The sequence below is a fragment of the Erythrolamprus reginae genome, chromosome 1, assembly GCF_031021105.1.
Source record: "Erythrolamprus reginae isolate rEryReg1 chromosome 1, rEryReg1.hap1, whole genome shotgun sequence".
Classification (NCBI taxonomy): Eukaryota; Metazoa; Chordata; class Lepidosauria; order Squamata; family Dipsadidae; genus Erythrolamprus; species Erythrolamprus reginae.
This window is the reverse complement of record NC_091950.1, coordinates 68,215,090-68,233,838: the sequence shown is the minus strand read 5'-3', so window position 1 is coordinate 68,233,838 and position 18,749 is coordinate 68,215,090. Positions and strand designations below refer to the sequence as shown.

At 41.3% G+C, this 18,749-nt stretch overlaps 1 protein-coding gene across 1 annotated transcript; it reads left to right on the top strand.

Annotated features, from left to right (window-relative positions):
* The first annotated feature begins 8,781 nt into the window (after nucleotides 1-8,781).
* FOS (Fos proto-oncogene, AP-1 transcription factor subunit) lies at nucleotides 8,782-12,820 on the top strand. Its single transcript, XM_070733947.1, has 4 exons — nucleotides 8,782-9,318; nucleotides 10,109-10,357; nucleotides 11,112-11,219; nucleotides 11,343-12,820. The coding sequence occupies exons 1-4, from the start codon at nucleotides 9,181-9,183 to the stop codon at nucleotides 11,958-11,960; spliced, it is 1,113 nt and encodes a 370-aa protein (XP_070590048.1). The 5' UTR covers nucleotides 8,782-9,180; the 3' UTR covers nucleotides 11,961-12,820.
* The last annotated feature ends 5,929 nt before the right edge of the window (nucleotides 12,821-18,749 follow it).

Sequence of the window (18,749 nt, the reverse complement as noted above, 5' to 3'; positions counted from 1 at the left end):
TTTAAGCGATCAAGAGAGGAATGGGTGAATGAATGGACGGAGGGTGGGAAGGAAGGAAGGAAGGAAAGAGGGAAGGGACAGGAACAGAGGAAGGAAGCAAGGAAACTTATGAAAGGGGAGAGTAAGAGAGGAATGAGTGAAGGGAGGGAGGGAGGGAAGAAGGTGGGAAGGAGAAAGAAAAGAAGAAATAGAGGAAGGGAAGGTAAAAGAGAGAAAGAAAAAGAGCAAGAAAGAAAGAAAGAAAGAAAGAAAGAAAGAAAGAAAGAAAGGGGGAAGGGACAGGAACAGAGGAAGGAAGCAAGGAAACTTATGAAAGGGGAGAGTAAGAGAGGAATGAGTGAAGGGAGGGAGGGAGGGAAGAAGGTGGGAAGGAGAAAGAAAAGAAGAAATAGAGGAAGGGAAGGTAAAAGAGAGAAAGAAAAAGAGCAAGAAAGAAAGCTGCAAGCACCCCCCCGAGCCCCCCAGGCCGGCTGCAACCTTTTAAAACACGCGCGCCGCTTCGCAGCTGTCTCCTGAAGCCGAACGCGGAAGTTAGCGTTTGGCTTCAGGAGACAGCTCCTTGGCGCTTGTATCTCGAATTTGGGCTTGTAAGTAGAACAAAAATATCTCTCCCCTCCCAGCTCTTATCTCGAGTTGCTCTTAAGTAGAGCAGCTCTTATGTCGGGGTTCCACTGTAATGGCTAAAGATTGGTGAACTTAAATATTTTTACTACTATTGAGTGAGATTTGTGTATTGAAACAAGTGTATTACGAATGAGGGATATTTGTATATGGAAATTGATATTTTTAAAGCCTTTACTCATCCTCTCTATATTTATTATCAATCTGGATTAATTCTGTACCATCTCATAGACCTACAAGACAGTCTGATTCTGGAGAGTTTCCAGGCCAAGGCTCAGATGAATATAGATATAATTTTGACAAGTTTGTGACTTTATGTCTTCTGCAAATACTTTGAAACAAGTTTTATAATATTAATCTATCTAAATGACTAGAGATCATAGTCACTTTACTGTTTGAGATTAATGCAGGAGGAAAAATTTCTCAACTAGTCTTATAAATCATGTCCAACTAGCAATAAAAGAAGAATCATAGACCTATGTATGCTGCTGCCCAATTTTTCCTGGACTAGAATTCAGCTAGAGATTTGGGAAGCATGAAGGTTGCATATCTTATATGTCCAATATTGGAAACAAAAAGCAATGTGCATGTTACAACCATCAGAACATAGTTACCTTCATTCTGGACCAAAAAATATTACTAATTATGTCCAATGCCTGACTCCAACTCCACAACTTACCGTATCCAGGGGTGGGTTACTGCCCGGATGGGGGGGAATGCAGTGGAGTAGCAAAAATGGAGCTCCACCCCAGAGCACCCAATTTGCACTGAAAGACGTTGAAAGAAAATGCAGGATGTCCTGCATAAGCCATGGCCATAGTGTGGTAGTAAAAATTTTGGTAGCCCTTCACTGCCTATATCTTCTTCATCACATTTATTATCTAGCATCTTTGTTTGATCTGTGTACGAAGGCAAGTCTCCTATAGTATTCAGCAAACACAGTACACCACAATTTGTACTATTTCCTATCAGGAAATGTTTGCTAATCTATACTACAAGACCATAAATTGTGTTTGCAATGCTACAAGAGGCAAATATGGGTGCAGCTCTCAGTTGCAGTACTCTTTTCATTTGACAATATAATACTAATACTTTTTTTGCTTGTTTTACACAGATGTAGTATAAATGTTTGCACCAGTGTTATGAGGAAAACACAACTCCACAATATCTGCATCTAGAATGAAGTGGCCATATATCCAGAAAGCTTCTAGCTAGGAGTACATTTCAAAAAGGCTTGAAAATGTAATTCATCAATGAAATATACATTTGGACATATCATTGTGAATATAAATATTTTCTTTCTTAGTCCCACTGGGAAAGCAACTTCTTAAACACTGAACAATTAATGCTTGTTGCTGCTCTATCTGTATTCATTGCTTTAAAGTGGGTATCAAGGCAGAATAATATTTGAGTGTATTGTTTCAAATCACCAGCCAACTTTTACTTTAATAGGTATCTTAATTTTAAATAAGACACCTATTAAAGTCGCTTTAATAGGTATCTTAATTTTAAATAAGACACCTATTAAAGTCGCTTTAATAGGTATCTTAATTTTAAATAAGACACCTATTAAAGTCGCTTTAATAGGTATCTTAATTTTAAATAAGACACCTATTCAAGTCGCTTTAATAGGTGTCTTATTTGTCTTTACTGCTGCTCCGAGTCTTCGGAGAGGGGCGGCATACAAATCTAATAAATTAAATTAAATTAAGTTAAATAAATTGCTACGTGTAATATAAGCTTTCATATGGTCTATAATGTGCATTTCCAATTCTTTGCACACTAGAGTATGAGATTACAATATTTTTTTAATCAAATGCTGATTTTACTGACCAAAGCAAAACAATTCCATTGTGTCCAAGCATCAGCTCTGAGTTTTGAGATCAAATAATTCAATCAGGTCCATTTTGGAATAGGATAAACCTACTGTAAAGCCTGCTTTCAGCAGATGTATTTAGTATTAAAATGCATAGAATTCTGTTGAGTATTGATAACTTCTTGATGTGGGATATTTTTAAAAAAATTGCACAGGAGAGAATTCTAAATATAAATCCAATTAAAATCCATATAAATTCAATTAAATAAATAAATCGTAAATAAATATAAATAAATACCAATTTCTGATGTCATGCTTCTCTACAATGTATCTCTATCAAGAGTTATAACGACAACTTAATGACAATCATTAAGTGTTGTACCACATGATTCTTGACAAATTTATATTTTCTTTTATGTACACTGAGATCATATGCACCAAGACAAATTCTTGTGTGTCCAATCACACTTGGCCAATAAAGAATTCTATTCTATTCTATTCCATTCTAAAGGCAGGTCTCTCAAGGGAAATAAAATTTAATGTGGGGTTAGACTATAAACAACGGAGAAAAGGCATGTTGAGTGACTGCACTACTCAAAGACAGCCAAAGGGAAGAATATCCGCAAGTATTATTTTTCCTTAACAATAACGTGTTAAAATTATACGTTGCTGCCCTTTTAGGACACTTGAAATTTGCTGCCTTAAACTGATAACCAGTGTGTTTATCTAAGAGGTATCTGTAAAACTACTGTACAGTTTATTAGCCGCCTGGAGCTCTCGGGAGAAAATGAGAAGAATCTACATAATAAGCGCGTTTCCTACACAGTAGCAGGAAAGGAGGCTGATAATGTGCGTCTGCGAATAAGCCAAATAACTGTAACTGCACAACGCGGCAGCTATTCCCGTTTCTTTCGTTCAGCGTTTGGAAGTTCGCCGCAGCCACCTCCGGGACTGATCTAATTTTAAGTAAATCTGGGAAAGCGGAGAAACTGGAGAGCGGGGGGGGGGGGGGCAGATTTTTTCAAGCCCCGCCCAAGAGGAGAATCGCTCCACTCGGAGGCTTCTTCTGTCACAGGCTGTGTGACGAGGAAACCTGGAAATAGCAGCTGGCCCAATTCCCTTCGCTTCCCAGCGGCCCAAACGCTTCGTTCGTTCGGCGGCGGCCACATGGTCACCTCAGCTTCTGCATTTGGCCTATGAGCTCAGGCGGCAGGAATGGCAGCCAACTGCGGCGGCGCGAAGCTCCGCCCCTGCCTAGAAACTGCTCGGGCAGAAGGGGCTCTTTCTGTTGCTGTCAACACGAGGCAGCGCCAGGCCCATCCCGCCGTTTTTTTCCCTGCCGCGGCCCCGAGTCTCCTTATTGGCTTCCCCGAGCTGGCTCCAGTCCCGGCCTGTCAACTGTGCACGACGGTGGGTGGTTCTGGGCTTCCCCTGCAACAAACAGTAGGATCATAACAAAACAAACTGCAGCTCCGGGAACTGAGAGAATCTCCGCGGCTTTGTTACCGCAGGTCCCTGGCTGCTTCCCAAATATCCTCGGGTCCGCTGGTGGCGGAATTGAATGGAGCACATCGCAGCCTTCCCCGACCGTGCATGATTTCTGGGATCTTCTCTTGAAGTTGGCTGGCCTTTGGGAGAATTGAAGGAAGTCGATTCTTCTGGAAAGCGCCTTTTGTGTGATTTAATGTCTCTCGTGATCAGATTGATCTTAAAACGTGCAGGACGGTTGTCCGTCCCTCGCCCCTCCGCCCCTTTCCCGTCAACGTTAAGGAACATTAGGCTGTATTTTCCATACATACCGTCCGAGTTTGCTATTGCTTCTAATCTAGAACTTCATCCAGAAACAGTTCGGTTGAGAAATGGAAATTATCCGTCATCACAATAAAAAAGGGGTTCTCATGGTAATAACCTGAACGATCAATATTATGCAAATGTTTACAACCCTAACAAGGAATGTACAGCAGCACAATAAAGTGATTAAAAATAGCCCCTGACTGTTATAGATACAGATCATATAGCAGAATTAGAACAGAACAGAATTCTTTATTGGCCAAGTATGATTGGACACACAAGGAATTTGTCTTTGGTGCATATGCTCTCGTATATATAAAGTACTGTACATACTGTACTGTATATACATTTGTCAGGAATCATAAAGTACAACACTTAATGATTGTCATAGGGTATAAATAAGCAATCAGGAAACAATATTAGCCGCTCCGAGTCCTCGGAGAGGGGCGGCATACAAATCTAATAAATTATTATTAATTATTAATATTAATATAAACTGTAAAGATATAAGCAACAAGTTAACAGTCATACAGTCATAAGTGGAAGAAGATGGATAATAGGATCAGAAGACTACACTGTTTCCCTCCAATAAGGCATCCCCTGATGATAAGCCCAATTGGGCTTTTGAGTGCATGGCAATAAGGCCAAGTGCCTATTTCAGGGTTAAAAAATATGACAGGGCCTTATTTTGGGGAAAACATGGTAATAGTAATAGTAATGCAGCCTTAGAGAGTAGTTTGACAATGATGAGGGAATTCTTTGTTTAGCAGAGTGATGGCATTCTGGGAAAAACTGTTCTTGTTGTCTTGATGTGCAGTGCTCTATAGTATCGTTTTGAGGGTCACAGTTGAAATTATTTATGTCCAAGATGCAACATACTAATCCACATACTAACCCTATGTGAGAAAGTGTAATTTGAAACCTGAGTACCCCAAAAGAAACACAACTTTTAAACCATTTGCTGATTAATCTGTTGACATTTTCAAATATGCTTGCAATCAGGACTTCCTAGTTAGTGAATTCCACTACCTTCAAAGTAAAATCACAGTACAGTGGTACCTCGAGATACGAGTTTAATTCGTTCCGGACCTGGGCTCTTAAGTCGAGCAGCTCTTATCTCGAACGACTTTTCCCCATAGGAATTAATGTAAATAATTTTAATTGGTTCCAGCCCTCAAAAAACTCACAAAGTTAGTCTAAATTATGCAGAAAGACATGTTTTTAATGAAGAAATGTACATGTACATATAAATGAATAATGAAGTTTCTTTCACTTAACTTGTAAACTTTCTTAAACTTTTAAATTTACGTATGTTCAACTTCTCTGCCACCCAATCCTGTAGGACAGAGGTCCCCAACCCTTTTTGCACCAGGGACCGGCTTTAAGCGATCAAGAGAGGAATGGGTGAATGAATGGACGGAGGGTGGGAAGGAAGGAAAGAGGGAAGGGACAGGAACAGAGGAAGGAAGCAAGGAAACTTATGAAAGGGGAGAGTAAGAGAGGAATGAGTGAAGGGAGGGAGGGAGGGAAGAAGGTGGGAAGGAGAAAGAAAAGAAGAAATAGAGGAAGGGAAGGTAAAAGAGAGAAAGAAAAAGAGCAAGAAAGAAAGAAAGAAAGAAAGAAAGGGGAAAGGGACAGGAACAGAGGAAGGAAGCAAGGAAACTTATGAAAGGGGAGAGTAAGAGAGGAATGAGTGAAGGGAGGGAGGGAAGGAAGAAGGTGGGAAGGAGAAAGAAAAGAAGAAATAGAGGAAGGGAAGGTAAAAGAGAGAAAGAAAAAGAGCAAGAAAGAAAGCTGCAAGCACCCCCCCGAGCCCCCCAGGCCGGCTGCAACCTTTTAAAACACGCGCGCCGCTTTGCAGCTGTCTCCTGAAGCCGAACGCGGAAGTTAGCGTTTGGCTTCAGGAGACAGCTCCTTGGCGCTTGTATCTCGAATTTGGGCTTGTAAGTAGAACAAAAATATCTCTCCCCTCCCAGCTCTTATCTCGAGTTGCTCTTAAGTAGAGCAGCTCTTATGTCGGGGTTCCACTGTACTGTATTATCTTAACTCTGTGTTGTTGTTGTTTTGTGGCTAACTGAGAAAACAGGCAGAGAGTTGGAGCTCACCCATTCAAGTATTTTGGTCTTGATCTTGTCTTATGTTTACTCTACAGTAAAATGAAACATGAAGATGAAACTATAGGTGAGAAACTCTGGCCACAAAGAAAGTGCTATACTTTGAGCTCTGAAATAGGGCACCAAGCCAGTTGTTTCTGAAAGACTCATTTCCTCAATTGAAATCCTCTGGGTATGTTGGGGTTTACAGAAGGCAACAGATTGGCTAGACATTGTCTCCATAAGTGAATCATGCTAAAGAGCTACCCCAGGTGAACTGTTTTTTATTTGCAGAGCGTAAAGGTGAACTAACTGACAAGTTTGAAACCGTTTCAGTCAGTGAGTTATACACTAGTTTAATACTTTTCTGAATATTCACATGCTAACATTAGTTCTTTTCCTGCATTTTAGTGCATTATTATTATTACTATGCAGTAAAATGCTGACACTGCTGAAGTTAATGAAGTTTTGTAACTGCATAGAGTGGAGCCAATTAAGTTCCTTTGCATGAACCCAAACAACCTCTGTAATATGAAAACTAATCTTTCATCAGAACTAATCCTCTTATTATTATGAAAGAGATGAACATGTTGACATAAATCTACAATTAGCTGTAAAGACTGTGTATCTTCTCTTTGATAATCTTTTGCCCACTAGATAGAAAGCCACCTTACACTGAGTTACATGCTGCTCTTCTATTAAACTTTCTATATAGCATGTGAGTGAAAACATGTTTTGAAAAAGCAATGCAAAAAAGGGAATGATTAAAAAAACCTAGCACATACATAGGCGAACTATTTTCTATAATACCAACTGAAACTTTATTCTTAAGAATATTTCATATACAAAATAGTTTCAAATTATATTCCTTATTAGGAAGTAAGTAGGTAAGAATTGTTCAACTTTAAACCTATATAGGATTGCAGAGTTTTTAAAAGTTACTATGAAGTTGATATTAAAAATAAAGTAGCTGTAATCAACTTACAAATTTATTTTTATTTATTTATTTGTCCAATACACAATACATATTGAAGAGAATAGACATGTAGTAATATATATAAAGAAAAGGATAGAAGAAAAGATAAAAATAGAGAAGATATATGAAAGGAAGAAAAGATATATGAGATAAAGAGAGACAATTGGACAGGGAATGAAAGGCACACTGGTGCACTTATGTACTCCCCTTACTGACCTCTTAGGAACCTGGAGAGATCAATCGTAGATAGTCTAAGGGAAAAATGTTGGGGGTTAGGGGTTGACACTACTGAGTCTAGTAATGAGTTCCACGCTTCGACAACTCGATTGCTAAAGTCATATTTTTTACAGTCAAGTTTGGAGCAGTTAATATTAAGTTTGAATCTGTTGTGTGCTCTTGTGTTGTTGCAGTTGAACCTTACCATAATTTACCGTAATCTCTGTAACAAATGAACTAATAATGTAAGTTATCTGAGGTACATATTCTTACTGAATTTTGGTTTAATATTACGATTGTTAGTTGTTAATCCTAGAAAGTATTGATTGTAAACATGTTTTAAAATTTACCTAAAGAACTATGGATTTGCAAATATTGTTGTATCACTGGCATTATTTATATTTGTATGTGCTCAGCGCCGTACAAGATTCTCCATGACAATAATCTGCGAGTTAAATTAGACTGAATGTGTGTGACTAGCCCAAGATTCCCCAGTGATATATTTTTATCCAACCTTTGCAAGTTAAGCCCCAGACTAGAGATAATTTGGAGTATGTAGGATAGAGCAAAAGCATGTGAAGGACTATCTGTTGATATCGAAAGTTATAAATGGCAAATGATGAAAATTGCTATAAACCCAGAACTTAAATGTCTGTTCATAAGAACAAATTGTTTTCCAGCATAGCTATTTTTCAGTATTGATGGAATATGGATTTCCAAAACTTATATGATTTTTTAAAAAAACGAGTGAAAAACTATCCAACATTTTCACTTAATCCTTATCCTAATCTTAACCTTAGTGATATACTACATTCCTCTCCTCCAGCAGGGACAGGGAGAACCTTCTAGACAGGTCTTTATGAATTATGTAAAAACTATGCAAATGTTGAGAAAATAAACACCGCACATAAAGTTCAGCGATTTAGAAATCTGTCGAGGGGAATACAGTAACTCGGTCTCGGCTCGATTTTAGCAAAGGCTTCAGTGTTTCTTCTCGCGGAGATCATGAGCTAAATAGACAATTAAAGTTCTGTTTCTTTAAAAGCGTCATGTCATGTCAGTGTCTGGTCAGCACTAAACTGGACCCAATTCCGCATGCATAATCCGTTCGCTGCGGCTATTAACTTTTACTCCCCCTGCCGTTACCACAAACACGCACCATCCCATTTGGCCGCAGTCCTCGAGCGGTTCCCGTCAGTCACACCCCTGCACAGGATGTTGCATGCCATATAAGGATATTTACGTCAGCAGGGTTTCCAGGCTAGGTTGAGCCAGACTTTATAGTCGGCTTCCTAGACTTTAAAAGCCGAGACCTCTCGCGAATCTTCTTACAGGAGCATCGCAACCCATTAGGGAGGGCTTCTGGATTTACGTTGAGAGCCATTCTGATGCTAAGCATACAATTTTGGAGCGCCTAGAATAGATTCGTGATCCCTTACTACTACGCTCCTCCTTGTGACGTGGATTCATTCACAATAAAAGGCGGAGGTACCGCCTTACTCCAGGACAGAATTAAAGCGGGGTTGGAAGGAGAGAAGGCACGGGAGTCACTGGAGTTTTCACAAGTAAAACCCGTTCGCCTCAAGAGCCACTCCGTCCGGATTTTAAATCTGGGATAGATTAACACCACCTTGAAGGGTTTGTCGAATACTCCCAGGTTCTCCGACATGATGTTCCAAGGCTTCAACGCTGAGTACGACGCGTCTTCCTCCCGCTGCAGTAGCGCTTCCCCGGCGGGGGACAGCCTCACCTACTACTCTCCCGCGGACTCGTTCTCCAGCATGGGGTCGCCTGTCAACCCACAGGTGAGGAACGGGGACAGTGTCTTGGGCTGGGGGTAGAAAGAATTGGACTGTCTCTCTATTGCTGCAAATATCTGTCCTGTCTGGCAAGTAACCTTTTAATGCAAAGCGGACTGGGACTCAAAAGAGACGGTCTGAGTGGACTGGGACTCAAAAGAGACGGTCTGAGCGGACTGGGACTCAAAAGAATCCATTTGAGCAGATTGGGATTCAAAAGAGACGATCTGAACGGACTGGGACTCAAAAGAGTCCATCTGAGAGGACTGGGACTCAAAAGAGTCCATCTGATGCATGCCTTTCTCTTCCGGATATTTTGTATTTTGCAATTAGTGTTATTGCTCGTCCCTTCTCATAGGGACTACCAGTCTCTTATGGCAAGGGGAGTGGGGAAGGGAGTTCTGGATTCGGCTCGTCTCAAGTACTCTAGAATCTAGATTAACAGTGGGGAGGGACCTGAATCCGGCAGACGTGCTTTAAGCAGCGGGTGCGTAAAACAATTTCATTGATAAAACGCGACTTCATTCAGGAGACTCCGGAGCGACGTTTGCGTCAGCTCGGACGTCAGAGATATTTTTAACAAGCCCCTGTTTATGTGTGTAGCTCGGCGGCGGTGTTAACAGCGTCCGATTAATGCAGCTCAAGGGACTGCAGGCCGGGTTCAAAATAACCCCGCCGCTCTCTTGGGCAAGGATGCAATCACAGCGCGCGTCTCATCTTTCTCCCTTCCCCTCGCCTCTCCCGGTGTTTTTTTTTTAATTTTAATAATTAAGTTTCCTGGTTTTATGCCTTTTAGGATTTCTGCACGGACCTAGCCGCCTCCAGCACTAACTTCGTCCCTACGGTGACCGCCATCTCCACAAGCCCCGACTTGCAGTGGATGGTCCAACCGACTCTGAGTTCTTCGGTGGCCCCTTCGCAGAATCGCAGCCACCCCTACGGGCTCGCGGCTTCTCAAACCGGCGCCTACCCAAGAGCCGGAATAGTCAAGACAACTGGAAACAGCAGAGGACAAAGCATCGGCAGGAGGGGCAAAGTTGAACAGGTGTGTGTGTTACCTTTGGCCCGAAGCAATTGAGAGGGAAAGTTTCTGGCTTAGGGGGTTAGGTTTACACTTGGCGGAGAAAGCAAGGCATATTCAGCCTGTAAATTGACTGTTCCTTAGGGAAGGGAAGAGCCATTTGCACGGAGGTCCAAAATAATTCTTGCTAGGAGGTGGTCTGCCCCTTAAAAGAATACTTTGGCTGCTTTGGCTCTACTGAGCTGCCTATAAGACTTGCATATAATTTAATTTATAGGCCACCCAATTCCTGTCCGACTCTGTGAGGCAAATAAAAACCCAATGTATTTATTAATATAATATTGCTCAAAAAACTGCTCAAAATAAATAAAGGGAATCCTCAAAGAACACATCCTAGATCTGAATAAATGAAATATTCTCTTTGAATACTACTGTATGTTCTGTACAAAGTTGAATGTGCTGACATGTGAAATTGATTGTCAATCAGTGTTGCTTCCTAAATGGACAGTTTGATTTCACAGAAGTTTGACTTACTTGAAGTTATATTGTGTTGATTAAGTGTTCCCTTTATTTTTTGAGCAGTATATATAATATTATATATCTTTGCATACCACCAATACATACGTGACAAAACAAATAAACAAACAAATAAAATAAAACCACCTATAATAAAACATAGCTGGGCCTTGAAGCTGAGGGTTAAAAAGGGAAGAACAGGCACTTTCCAGGCTCTGCTCCTTGTACTGACGGGCCTGTTGTTCTCTCTCTGTCTCCATAGCTGACGCCAGAAGAGGAGGAGAAAAGGAGGATCCGGAGAGAAAGGAACAAGATGGCAGCCGCCAAATGCCGCAACCGGAGAAGGGAGCTGACCGACACCCTCCAAGCGGTGAGTATCCCCGGCTAGACCCGCCGGCTGAGTTCCCTTACTGCCCCCCCCCCGGTTCTTTTTTCCCGCCTAAAGAGCCAACAGACTGACTGACTTGTCCCTCCCCCTTCTGGGTATCCGCAGGAAACCGACCAACTGGAGGAAGAGAAGTCGGAACTCCAGGCCGAGATCGCCAACCTGCTCAAAGAGAAGGAGAAGCTGGAGTTCGTGCTGGCCGCTCACCGGCCTGCCTGCAAGATCCCCGAGGAGATGCAGTTCTCGGAAGAGCTGGCGGTCTCTTCCTCGCTGGATCTCTTAGCCGACGCGCCCGGCGCCAGCTCTCCCGAGTCCGAAGAGGCGGCCTTCGCCCTCCCGCTACTGCCAGAGCCGACCCGGGCTGAGCCCGCCAAGGAGAGCAGCAGCAGCAGCAGCGGCTTGGGCTTGAAGGCCGAGCCATTCGACGACTTCTTCGCCCGCGGGGCGCCGCGCTCCGTCCCCGACGTGGATCTCTCCGGCTCCTCTTCCTTTTACGCCGCGGACTGGGAGCCCCTGGGGGCGGCGGCCGTCGGTCTGGATCTGGAGCCCCTTTGCACCCCGGTGGTGACCTGCACGCCCTGCCCCAGCACTTACACCACCTCCTTCGTCTTCACTTACCCCGAGGCCGATGCTTTCCCCAGCTGCGCGGCGGCTCATAGGAAAGGAAGTAGCAGCAACGAGCCCTCTTCCGACTCCCTCAGCTCTCCTACGCTGCTGGCTTTGTGAAGGGACTCGAGTCCCCGAGCAATGATCGCGGGGCTGGGTGAAAAGAAAAAAAAATCATCGTTCCTACCCCGTCTTGCTGCTGCTGCCGCCGCCGCCACCGCTGTTCCTGCATGGGGGCCTTAGGCCGCAAAGGAGCCATTCTGGGAGTCCCAAGGTCTTGGGGAAGACGAAGCGCCTCCATGCTGGCGTGAGGTAAACGGGCAGCCCATCTGGAGTGAAACTGACTTTGCTTGAAGGACTGTTTGGCAGCCTCTCTCAACAAAGGCCCGATTCTTCTTCCAGAGATGTAGCAAAATCGCATGGAACCTGTATTTTTTTCCCCTACCCATGAGAACTAGCAGTTTCATAAAGCATGTTCAACATGGCTGGGTTGGTGACTCCCTTCCCCTCCTTTCCTTAACTATTCACTAGCATTAGCTAATTAATCTGTTGGTTTAATGATTGGAATTTTGATATGGTGCTGGGTATCTAGTGCAGCTGATTTAACAATAACTACTGTGTTTCAGGCAATAGTGTGTTTTGATCACTTAGCAATTGTCTAACTTGACTGCGAGGAGGACAAATTTTCATTTTCTAGATTAATGAATAGCTATGTTGTCCACGTACTATGGTTCTTTGTTTCATTAAATGTCCATTGTAACTTTAACTGACCATACATCGTTGAAGTGGTCTGAATGGTTTGACATAAGTTTTCCATGAAAACGTTTTATTGTGTTTTTAATTTATTTATGAATATTTATATTTATTTTTTTCTACCTTGAGGTTGAAATGTGGAAAAGTGAATTTGAATGACACTTAAGCATTGTTTGCTTATTGTTCAAGATCCTGTCAATAAAAGCATTTAAGTTGAATGCTATAAAGGCTCTTTGGTTTCTTTACAATAACACTGATCTGAGAATGGATTGAAATTAAGTGGAAGATGATGATGATGATGATGATGATGATGATGATAATAATACAGTTGGAAGGGACCTTGGAGGTCTTCTAGTCTAACCCCTTGCTCAGGCAGGGAACCCAACACTACTCCAGACAAATGGTTATCCAACCATCTTAAAACTCCAGTGTTGGAGCATTCACAATTTCTGAAAGCAAGCTGTTCCACTGATTAGTGGTTCTAACTGTCAGGAAATTTCTCCTTAGTTCTAAGTTACTTCTCTCCTTGTTTAGTTTCCAGCCATTGCTTCTTGTTATACCCCTAGGTGCTTTGGAGAATAGGTTTACTCCTCCTCCTTTGTGGCAACCTCTGAAATATTGGAACACTGCTATCATGTGTCCTCTGGTCCTTCTTTTCATTAAACTAGCCATGCCCAGTTCCTGCAATTCAATTCAATTTATTAGATTTGTATGCCGCTCCTCTCCGTAGACTTGATCTGAGAATTGTTCTTCAATAATTTAATACATTGCATACTTAAATCTTTGATTTCCTCAAAAGGATTGAGGCTAATAAAAAATATTAGTATTAAATTAGTATTAAACTAATCCTTATTAACATAACCCCTATTCTGCCCTTTCATCACAAACATGTTGTAGCTTTAATAATCCTGTTGCTTCACAAGTGCTAACATGCTGTTGTTTAAATAGAACATGCTTCCAATTAAATGTGTATAGCTATACACATTCTGAATTTCTACACATGTCAGTTGCAGTATTAGTAAAGAACATTGGTTTAGTAAGGATAGGTAACCATCATAGAGCAACAAATTATATTTCCTTTAGCCTTGAGATTATTTCTGTTCAGAAAAGTAGAGTTTGATCACATCACACTTCCTGTTTATTTCCCTCTCCCTGAACTTATCTGACTTTGTTCTTTCATCTTCATTGTTTCCTACATCTACGCAGTGTTTCATTTTCCTCTGCCTCATGTCCTTCATTTGTCACCAAAAATGAAATGTAAGAAGTAAAGGGAAAAAATAGTTGTTCACTGGGGAAAAGATAGAGAGTTTCAGTAATTATTCAGATATTTCCCATGCTAAATTACAGTTCTATTTTTGACCAGAAAAACTGTAACAAGGTATAATCAATTTAGAAACATAACCACCTAAAATTATAACTTTTTAGTGTATATCTTGTTTCTTAATACATCTGTGTGCCAGATCACTCTTCCAATTACAAACTCAGGTGGTGAGTGCCAAAAGAACTGTTGCTGAAGGGCTTACTGACAAAAGGTAGATATGCTCAGTGCAGATCTTGGCTTGAAAAATGCAATTGTTCTTAATGAGTATAAGTTATGATAGTAAGGCTCCCAAAATAATGAGCAAGCCTCTGCATTGTTAACTCTAGAAGAGCTGTGTGGTGAATATGAATGGTTTGAATATAGCGTATTCTTATTGGATAAGCTAAATAATGATGGAGTGTTGACAATCAAAACGAAGAAAAACAATTTAGGGAAGGAAACAAAAGGATAGGGATGGTTGGAACTCTTAGAAAAGATGTTCAGAAATTTCACAAAATTAATACTCTGACAAATTAAAATAATAATTTGCCACTGTTGATACAATATTTATTCCTAAATATATGCACAGGAATTTAATTTCTGCAAAAAAAGGGGGGGGGGAACATAAAGCATAATACGAAGACCACATGATTTCTGCATTAGGTGATACAGTATTTATGAACTTAACAAATCAATGTAAAATAATGTATCCAATTTCAATGGAATGTACCTCACTGGTTTTATGGAGTATTTATCAGATATATTTGCTGAATTATTACTAAATAAGATATAATTACTTAGAGAAATTGTCAATAATATTGCTTCTCAAATATAACAGTAAATAATAATTTGGAACATAATTTATGAAGTTGACATTAGAACCTCCAATTAAGTGTGTTTAATTTTTAAAGAATTTTTCATCATAAGAAGTCAAAGTTGCATAATGTTAAATTTCTTTAAAAGAGCTCAAAACCTTTTGTATTTTTTCATCATAAAATATATTATTTCATACTTCTTTACATTGCAAACAAGTAGTATTCACCAAAAAATATTTAATCTTTAAGAAATGAGCTGTCCAAGTTTTAAGTTCAAGTGGTGTGGTTTAAAAAATGGGTACTACTAACATCCTATATGATTTTCATAAGCAATCAGCTTAAATAACTTTTGAAAATATAATTCTATACTCAGAAATATTTATTTTACAAATAATTTTTGACCTTTCACATATAAGCTATAGGTTGAATTCTAAAACGAATAAACGAAGAACTTTATAAAGAGAAATTTCCTTCCCTTTCATCCTCCTCCTTGAAACCACTTGCATTTCCTTCCAAAAGCTGTAAAGAGGACCAATGTATTCTTTGGATCGAAATAGAACCAATTTTATGGTTAATTGATAGAACTGACATGACTGGAAAATCACTGAATTTGGACTTAGCTCCTAAGATGAGTTGGATTAATGGGGAAAATTCGATTCTTCCCTCTCTATTAAAATCACCTCACTGGCATATCTTAATAGTGCTCCTGAAAGTTCAGGAATATAATGGAACAATGTGAGAAATTTTCTGAAGAGGAAAAGAACAAAACTCTTCTGTTCATGATTATGAAGAGAATTCAATTTTCATGCTCAGAATTGTTATCGGGCCAAAGCTACAACCACTTTCCATTCCTTAAAAACAAATTTGATGGTTGACATTATACTCTGGATTTTATTTTCCTATTCATTTTACAAAATAAATGAATCTGGGTGAAACAAAATGGACGCATAGAGCCTATGGGCACCCTATTTTCTATCTGGTTTAAAATCAGGATAGAATTGTACATTCTCCTACAGGACACCATTCTTCAGTCAGATAGAATTAGCTTATATGACTAGACAACTTGTGATTTGTTGGGTGATAAATTTTAGATACCGGTATACAGTATTTCCCTACCAGATTCCTCAATGCCTTACAATTTACTGCCCTTACTTGAAAAGTTGAAGTACTGTATACTGTATTTAAAGTTGCATCTGCCTTGAAAATGCCCATATTAAACTTGACATGTATATACAGTGATCCCCCGTTTATTGCGTCCCCAACCATTGCGAACAGGGTACTTCGCTATTTTTCAACCCGGAAGTCAAAATACCATCTACGCATGCGTGCCCGTGGGCACGCATGCGTAGATGGCAACCGGGAGATCAGCTGCTGGGCGGCTTCCCTGAGTCTTCCCCCTCTTGCTGGCGTCAGCGAGGAGTTTCCCCACCGCCCACGCAAACTCCTCGCTGCCGCCCGCCCTTCGCCCGCCCACGCCGTTCATTCTCGCCGCTTTCGAGCTGAATCCGGGAGCAAATTCGCTCCTGGATTCAGCTCGAAAGCGGCGAGAATGAACGGCGTGGAAAAGGCGTTCCTTGCCGTTCGTTCTCGCCGCTTTCGAGCTGAATCCGGGAGCGAATTCGCTCTTGGATTCAGCTCGAAAGCGGCGAGAATGAACGGCGTGGAAAAGGCGTTCCTTGCCGTTCGTTCTCGCCGCTTTCGAGCTGAATCCGGGAGCGAATTCGCTCCTGGATTCAGCTCGAAAGCGGCGAGAATGAACGGCGTGGAAAAGGCGTTCCTTGCCGTTCGTTCTCGCCGCTTTCGAGCTGAATCCGGGAGCGAATTCGCTCCTGGATTCAGCTCGAAATCGGCGAGAATGAACGGCGTGGAAAAGGCGTTCCTTGCCGTTCGTTCTCGCCGCTTTCGAGCTGAATCCGGGAGCGAATTCGCTCCCGGATTCAGCTCGAAAGCGGCGAGAGCCAGTGCCCCCCGGACCTCCAACCCGGGTTTGGGGGGCTGCTAGGAAGCCCTCCATGCCGGCGGCAAACAGCCGCGCCGCCCCCAATCTTCGGCTCCTCGCTAGCGCTGTGGGAATAAAAACACAATCTGCACATGCGCAGAAGGTGTTTTTACTTCCGCATCGCTACTTCGCGAAAACCCGCTCGTTGCGGGGGCTCCTGGAACGGAACCCTCGCAACGAGCGGGGGATCACTGTACAGTCAAATATCAGCATAGGAAATATTTTATGGTATTTTGAATTACGGTATGTCATAAACCTGTATATTAATTTTGATATCTTAAAATGTTTTATAAAATTATACATTGTCATACATTGACAAACATTTGTCAAATCTCAATCCCACAAGAGTCTTGGCTCCAGATTTTGGATACAATCTGTAAGTTATCTCATTTATGGTATCTTGGTTTGTTCATTTAAGATATCTTGGTTATCTTAGGTCATTTGATATACTCATATCAAATTATCTAAGTGCCAAATCCCACTACAACAATATCACCAAAAAGGCTTCAAGAGTTGTTAACTGAATCTTACATAGCTTCTTCTCCAGTAATATCACACTACTAACCAGAGCACATAAAACATACATCAGACCAATTCTTGAATGCAGCTCATCTGCCTGGAACCCACATCGCATATTGGACATAAATACATTAGAAAGTGTCCAGAGATACTTTACTAGAAGAACCCTCCTCTACTCGCAACAGAATACCTTACACAACCACCTCAAATCCTGGGCTTAGAAAGCGTAAAACTCCCTCACCTTTGGCACGACCTAAGCATAGCTCATAAAATTATCTGCTGCAACATCCTATCTGTCAATGACTACTTCAGCTTCACCCACAACAATATATGAGCACATAACAGATACAAACTCAGTGTGAACCGTCCCAAGCTTGACTGTAGAAAATATGACTTTAGCAACAGAGTGGTTAATGCCTGGAACTCACTACCTGACTCTGTGGTTTCATCACCAAACCCTCAAAACTTTACCTTAGACTGTCCACTGTTGACCTCACCTGATTCCCCTCTTATCAGTACCCATCTTATGTATATAAACAATGTTATATCTATGCATATTACAATTACGTACTTGACAAATAAAATAAATAAATAAATAAAAATAAAAAAATTACCCTAGGATGCATCATTTTGTTTGGTTAAAGGTTGTGGGAACAAGAGTTTTAATTACATCAAGGACAAAGAGCTATTCATGGTGTGTGTGTATGTATGTATGTATGTATACATACATACATACATACATGCATACATACATACTGGTAGCATGACAATAATATTACATACATATATACATATTATTCCATTTGAATACACAGTGATATGCAGGGTCCACAAAAAAGACATACTAAGACAAATTTCAGACTTAAATTGAGGAAAAGAAAAGGAGAGGAAATATATGCTAACACCATTCACTACATTCCTTTCTATCTTTATATTCTAAACCAATGGTCACCAATTGGTGGTCCAGAGAAAATTTTGGTGATCTGCAAAAAAAAGAATTGCATTTTTTATATTGCACTAAATCAGGGATCCTCAAAAAATGGTCCCAGGACAGATAGAAATTTGTGTTGCTGCAGAGAGTCTTGCCCTTTGGGATTTTTTTGTGTGGGTCGGAGGATGGGACAAATTTTGACTTGGGGTCTGTTCAGCCTCTTTGTGCAGGGCTTTAGTGAAGACTGGAGGGAAGCATCTCTGGTGGCAAAGAGAAGAGGGCCTTGTTCCAGTGGGACTGCATCATGGCCAGCAACTGGCTGACAATCTCAGCCTGCTGACCCTCCAGGTGCCTGTACCTGGTCTTGCACTCCCGCTGGTCTTCCCTCTGCTTGGGAAGCCTATTCTTATAGTCCTTAGTGAGGTGCTTCTACTGCGCCTCCTTGTCGGTCAGATCCAATTTGAATTGAGCCACCTGTTTTGCCAACTGTCAGGCCAAGGTTAATATGTGAATTCAAAGGCTGGCCCGACACCAACTCTTTCCATGGTGGCTGCTTAGGTCTAACAACTGCTTCCTGTGAGGTCCGAATGAG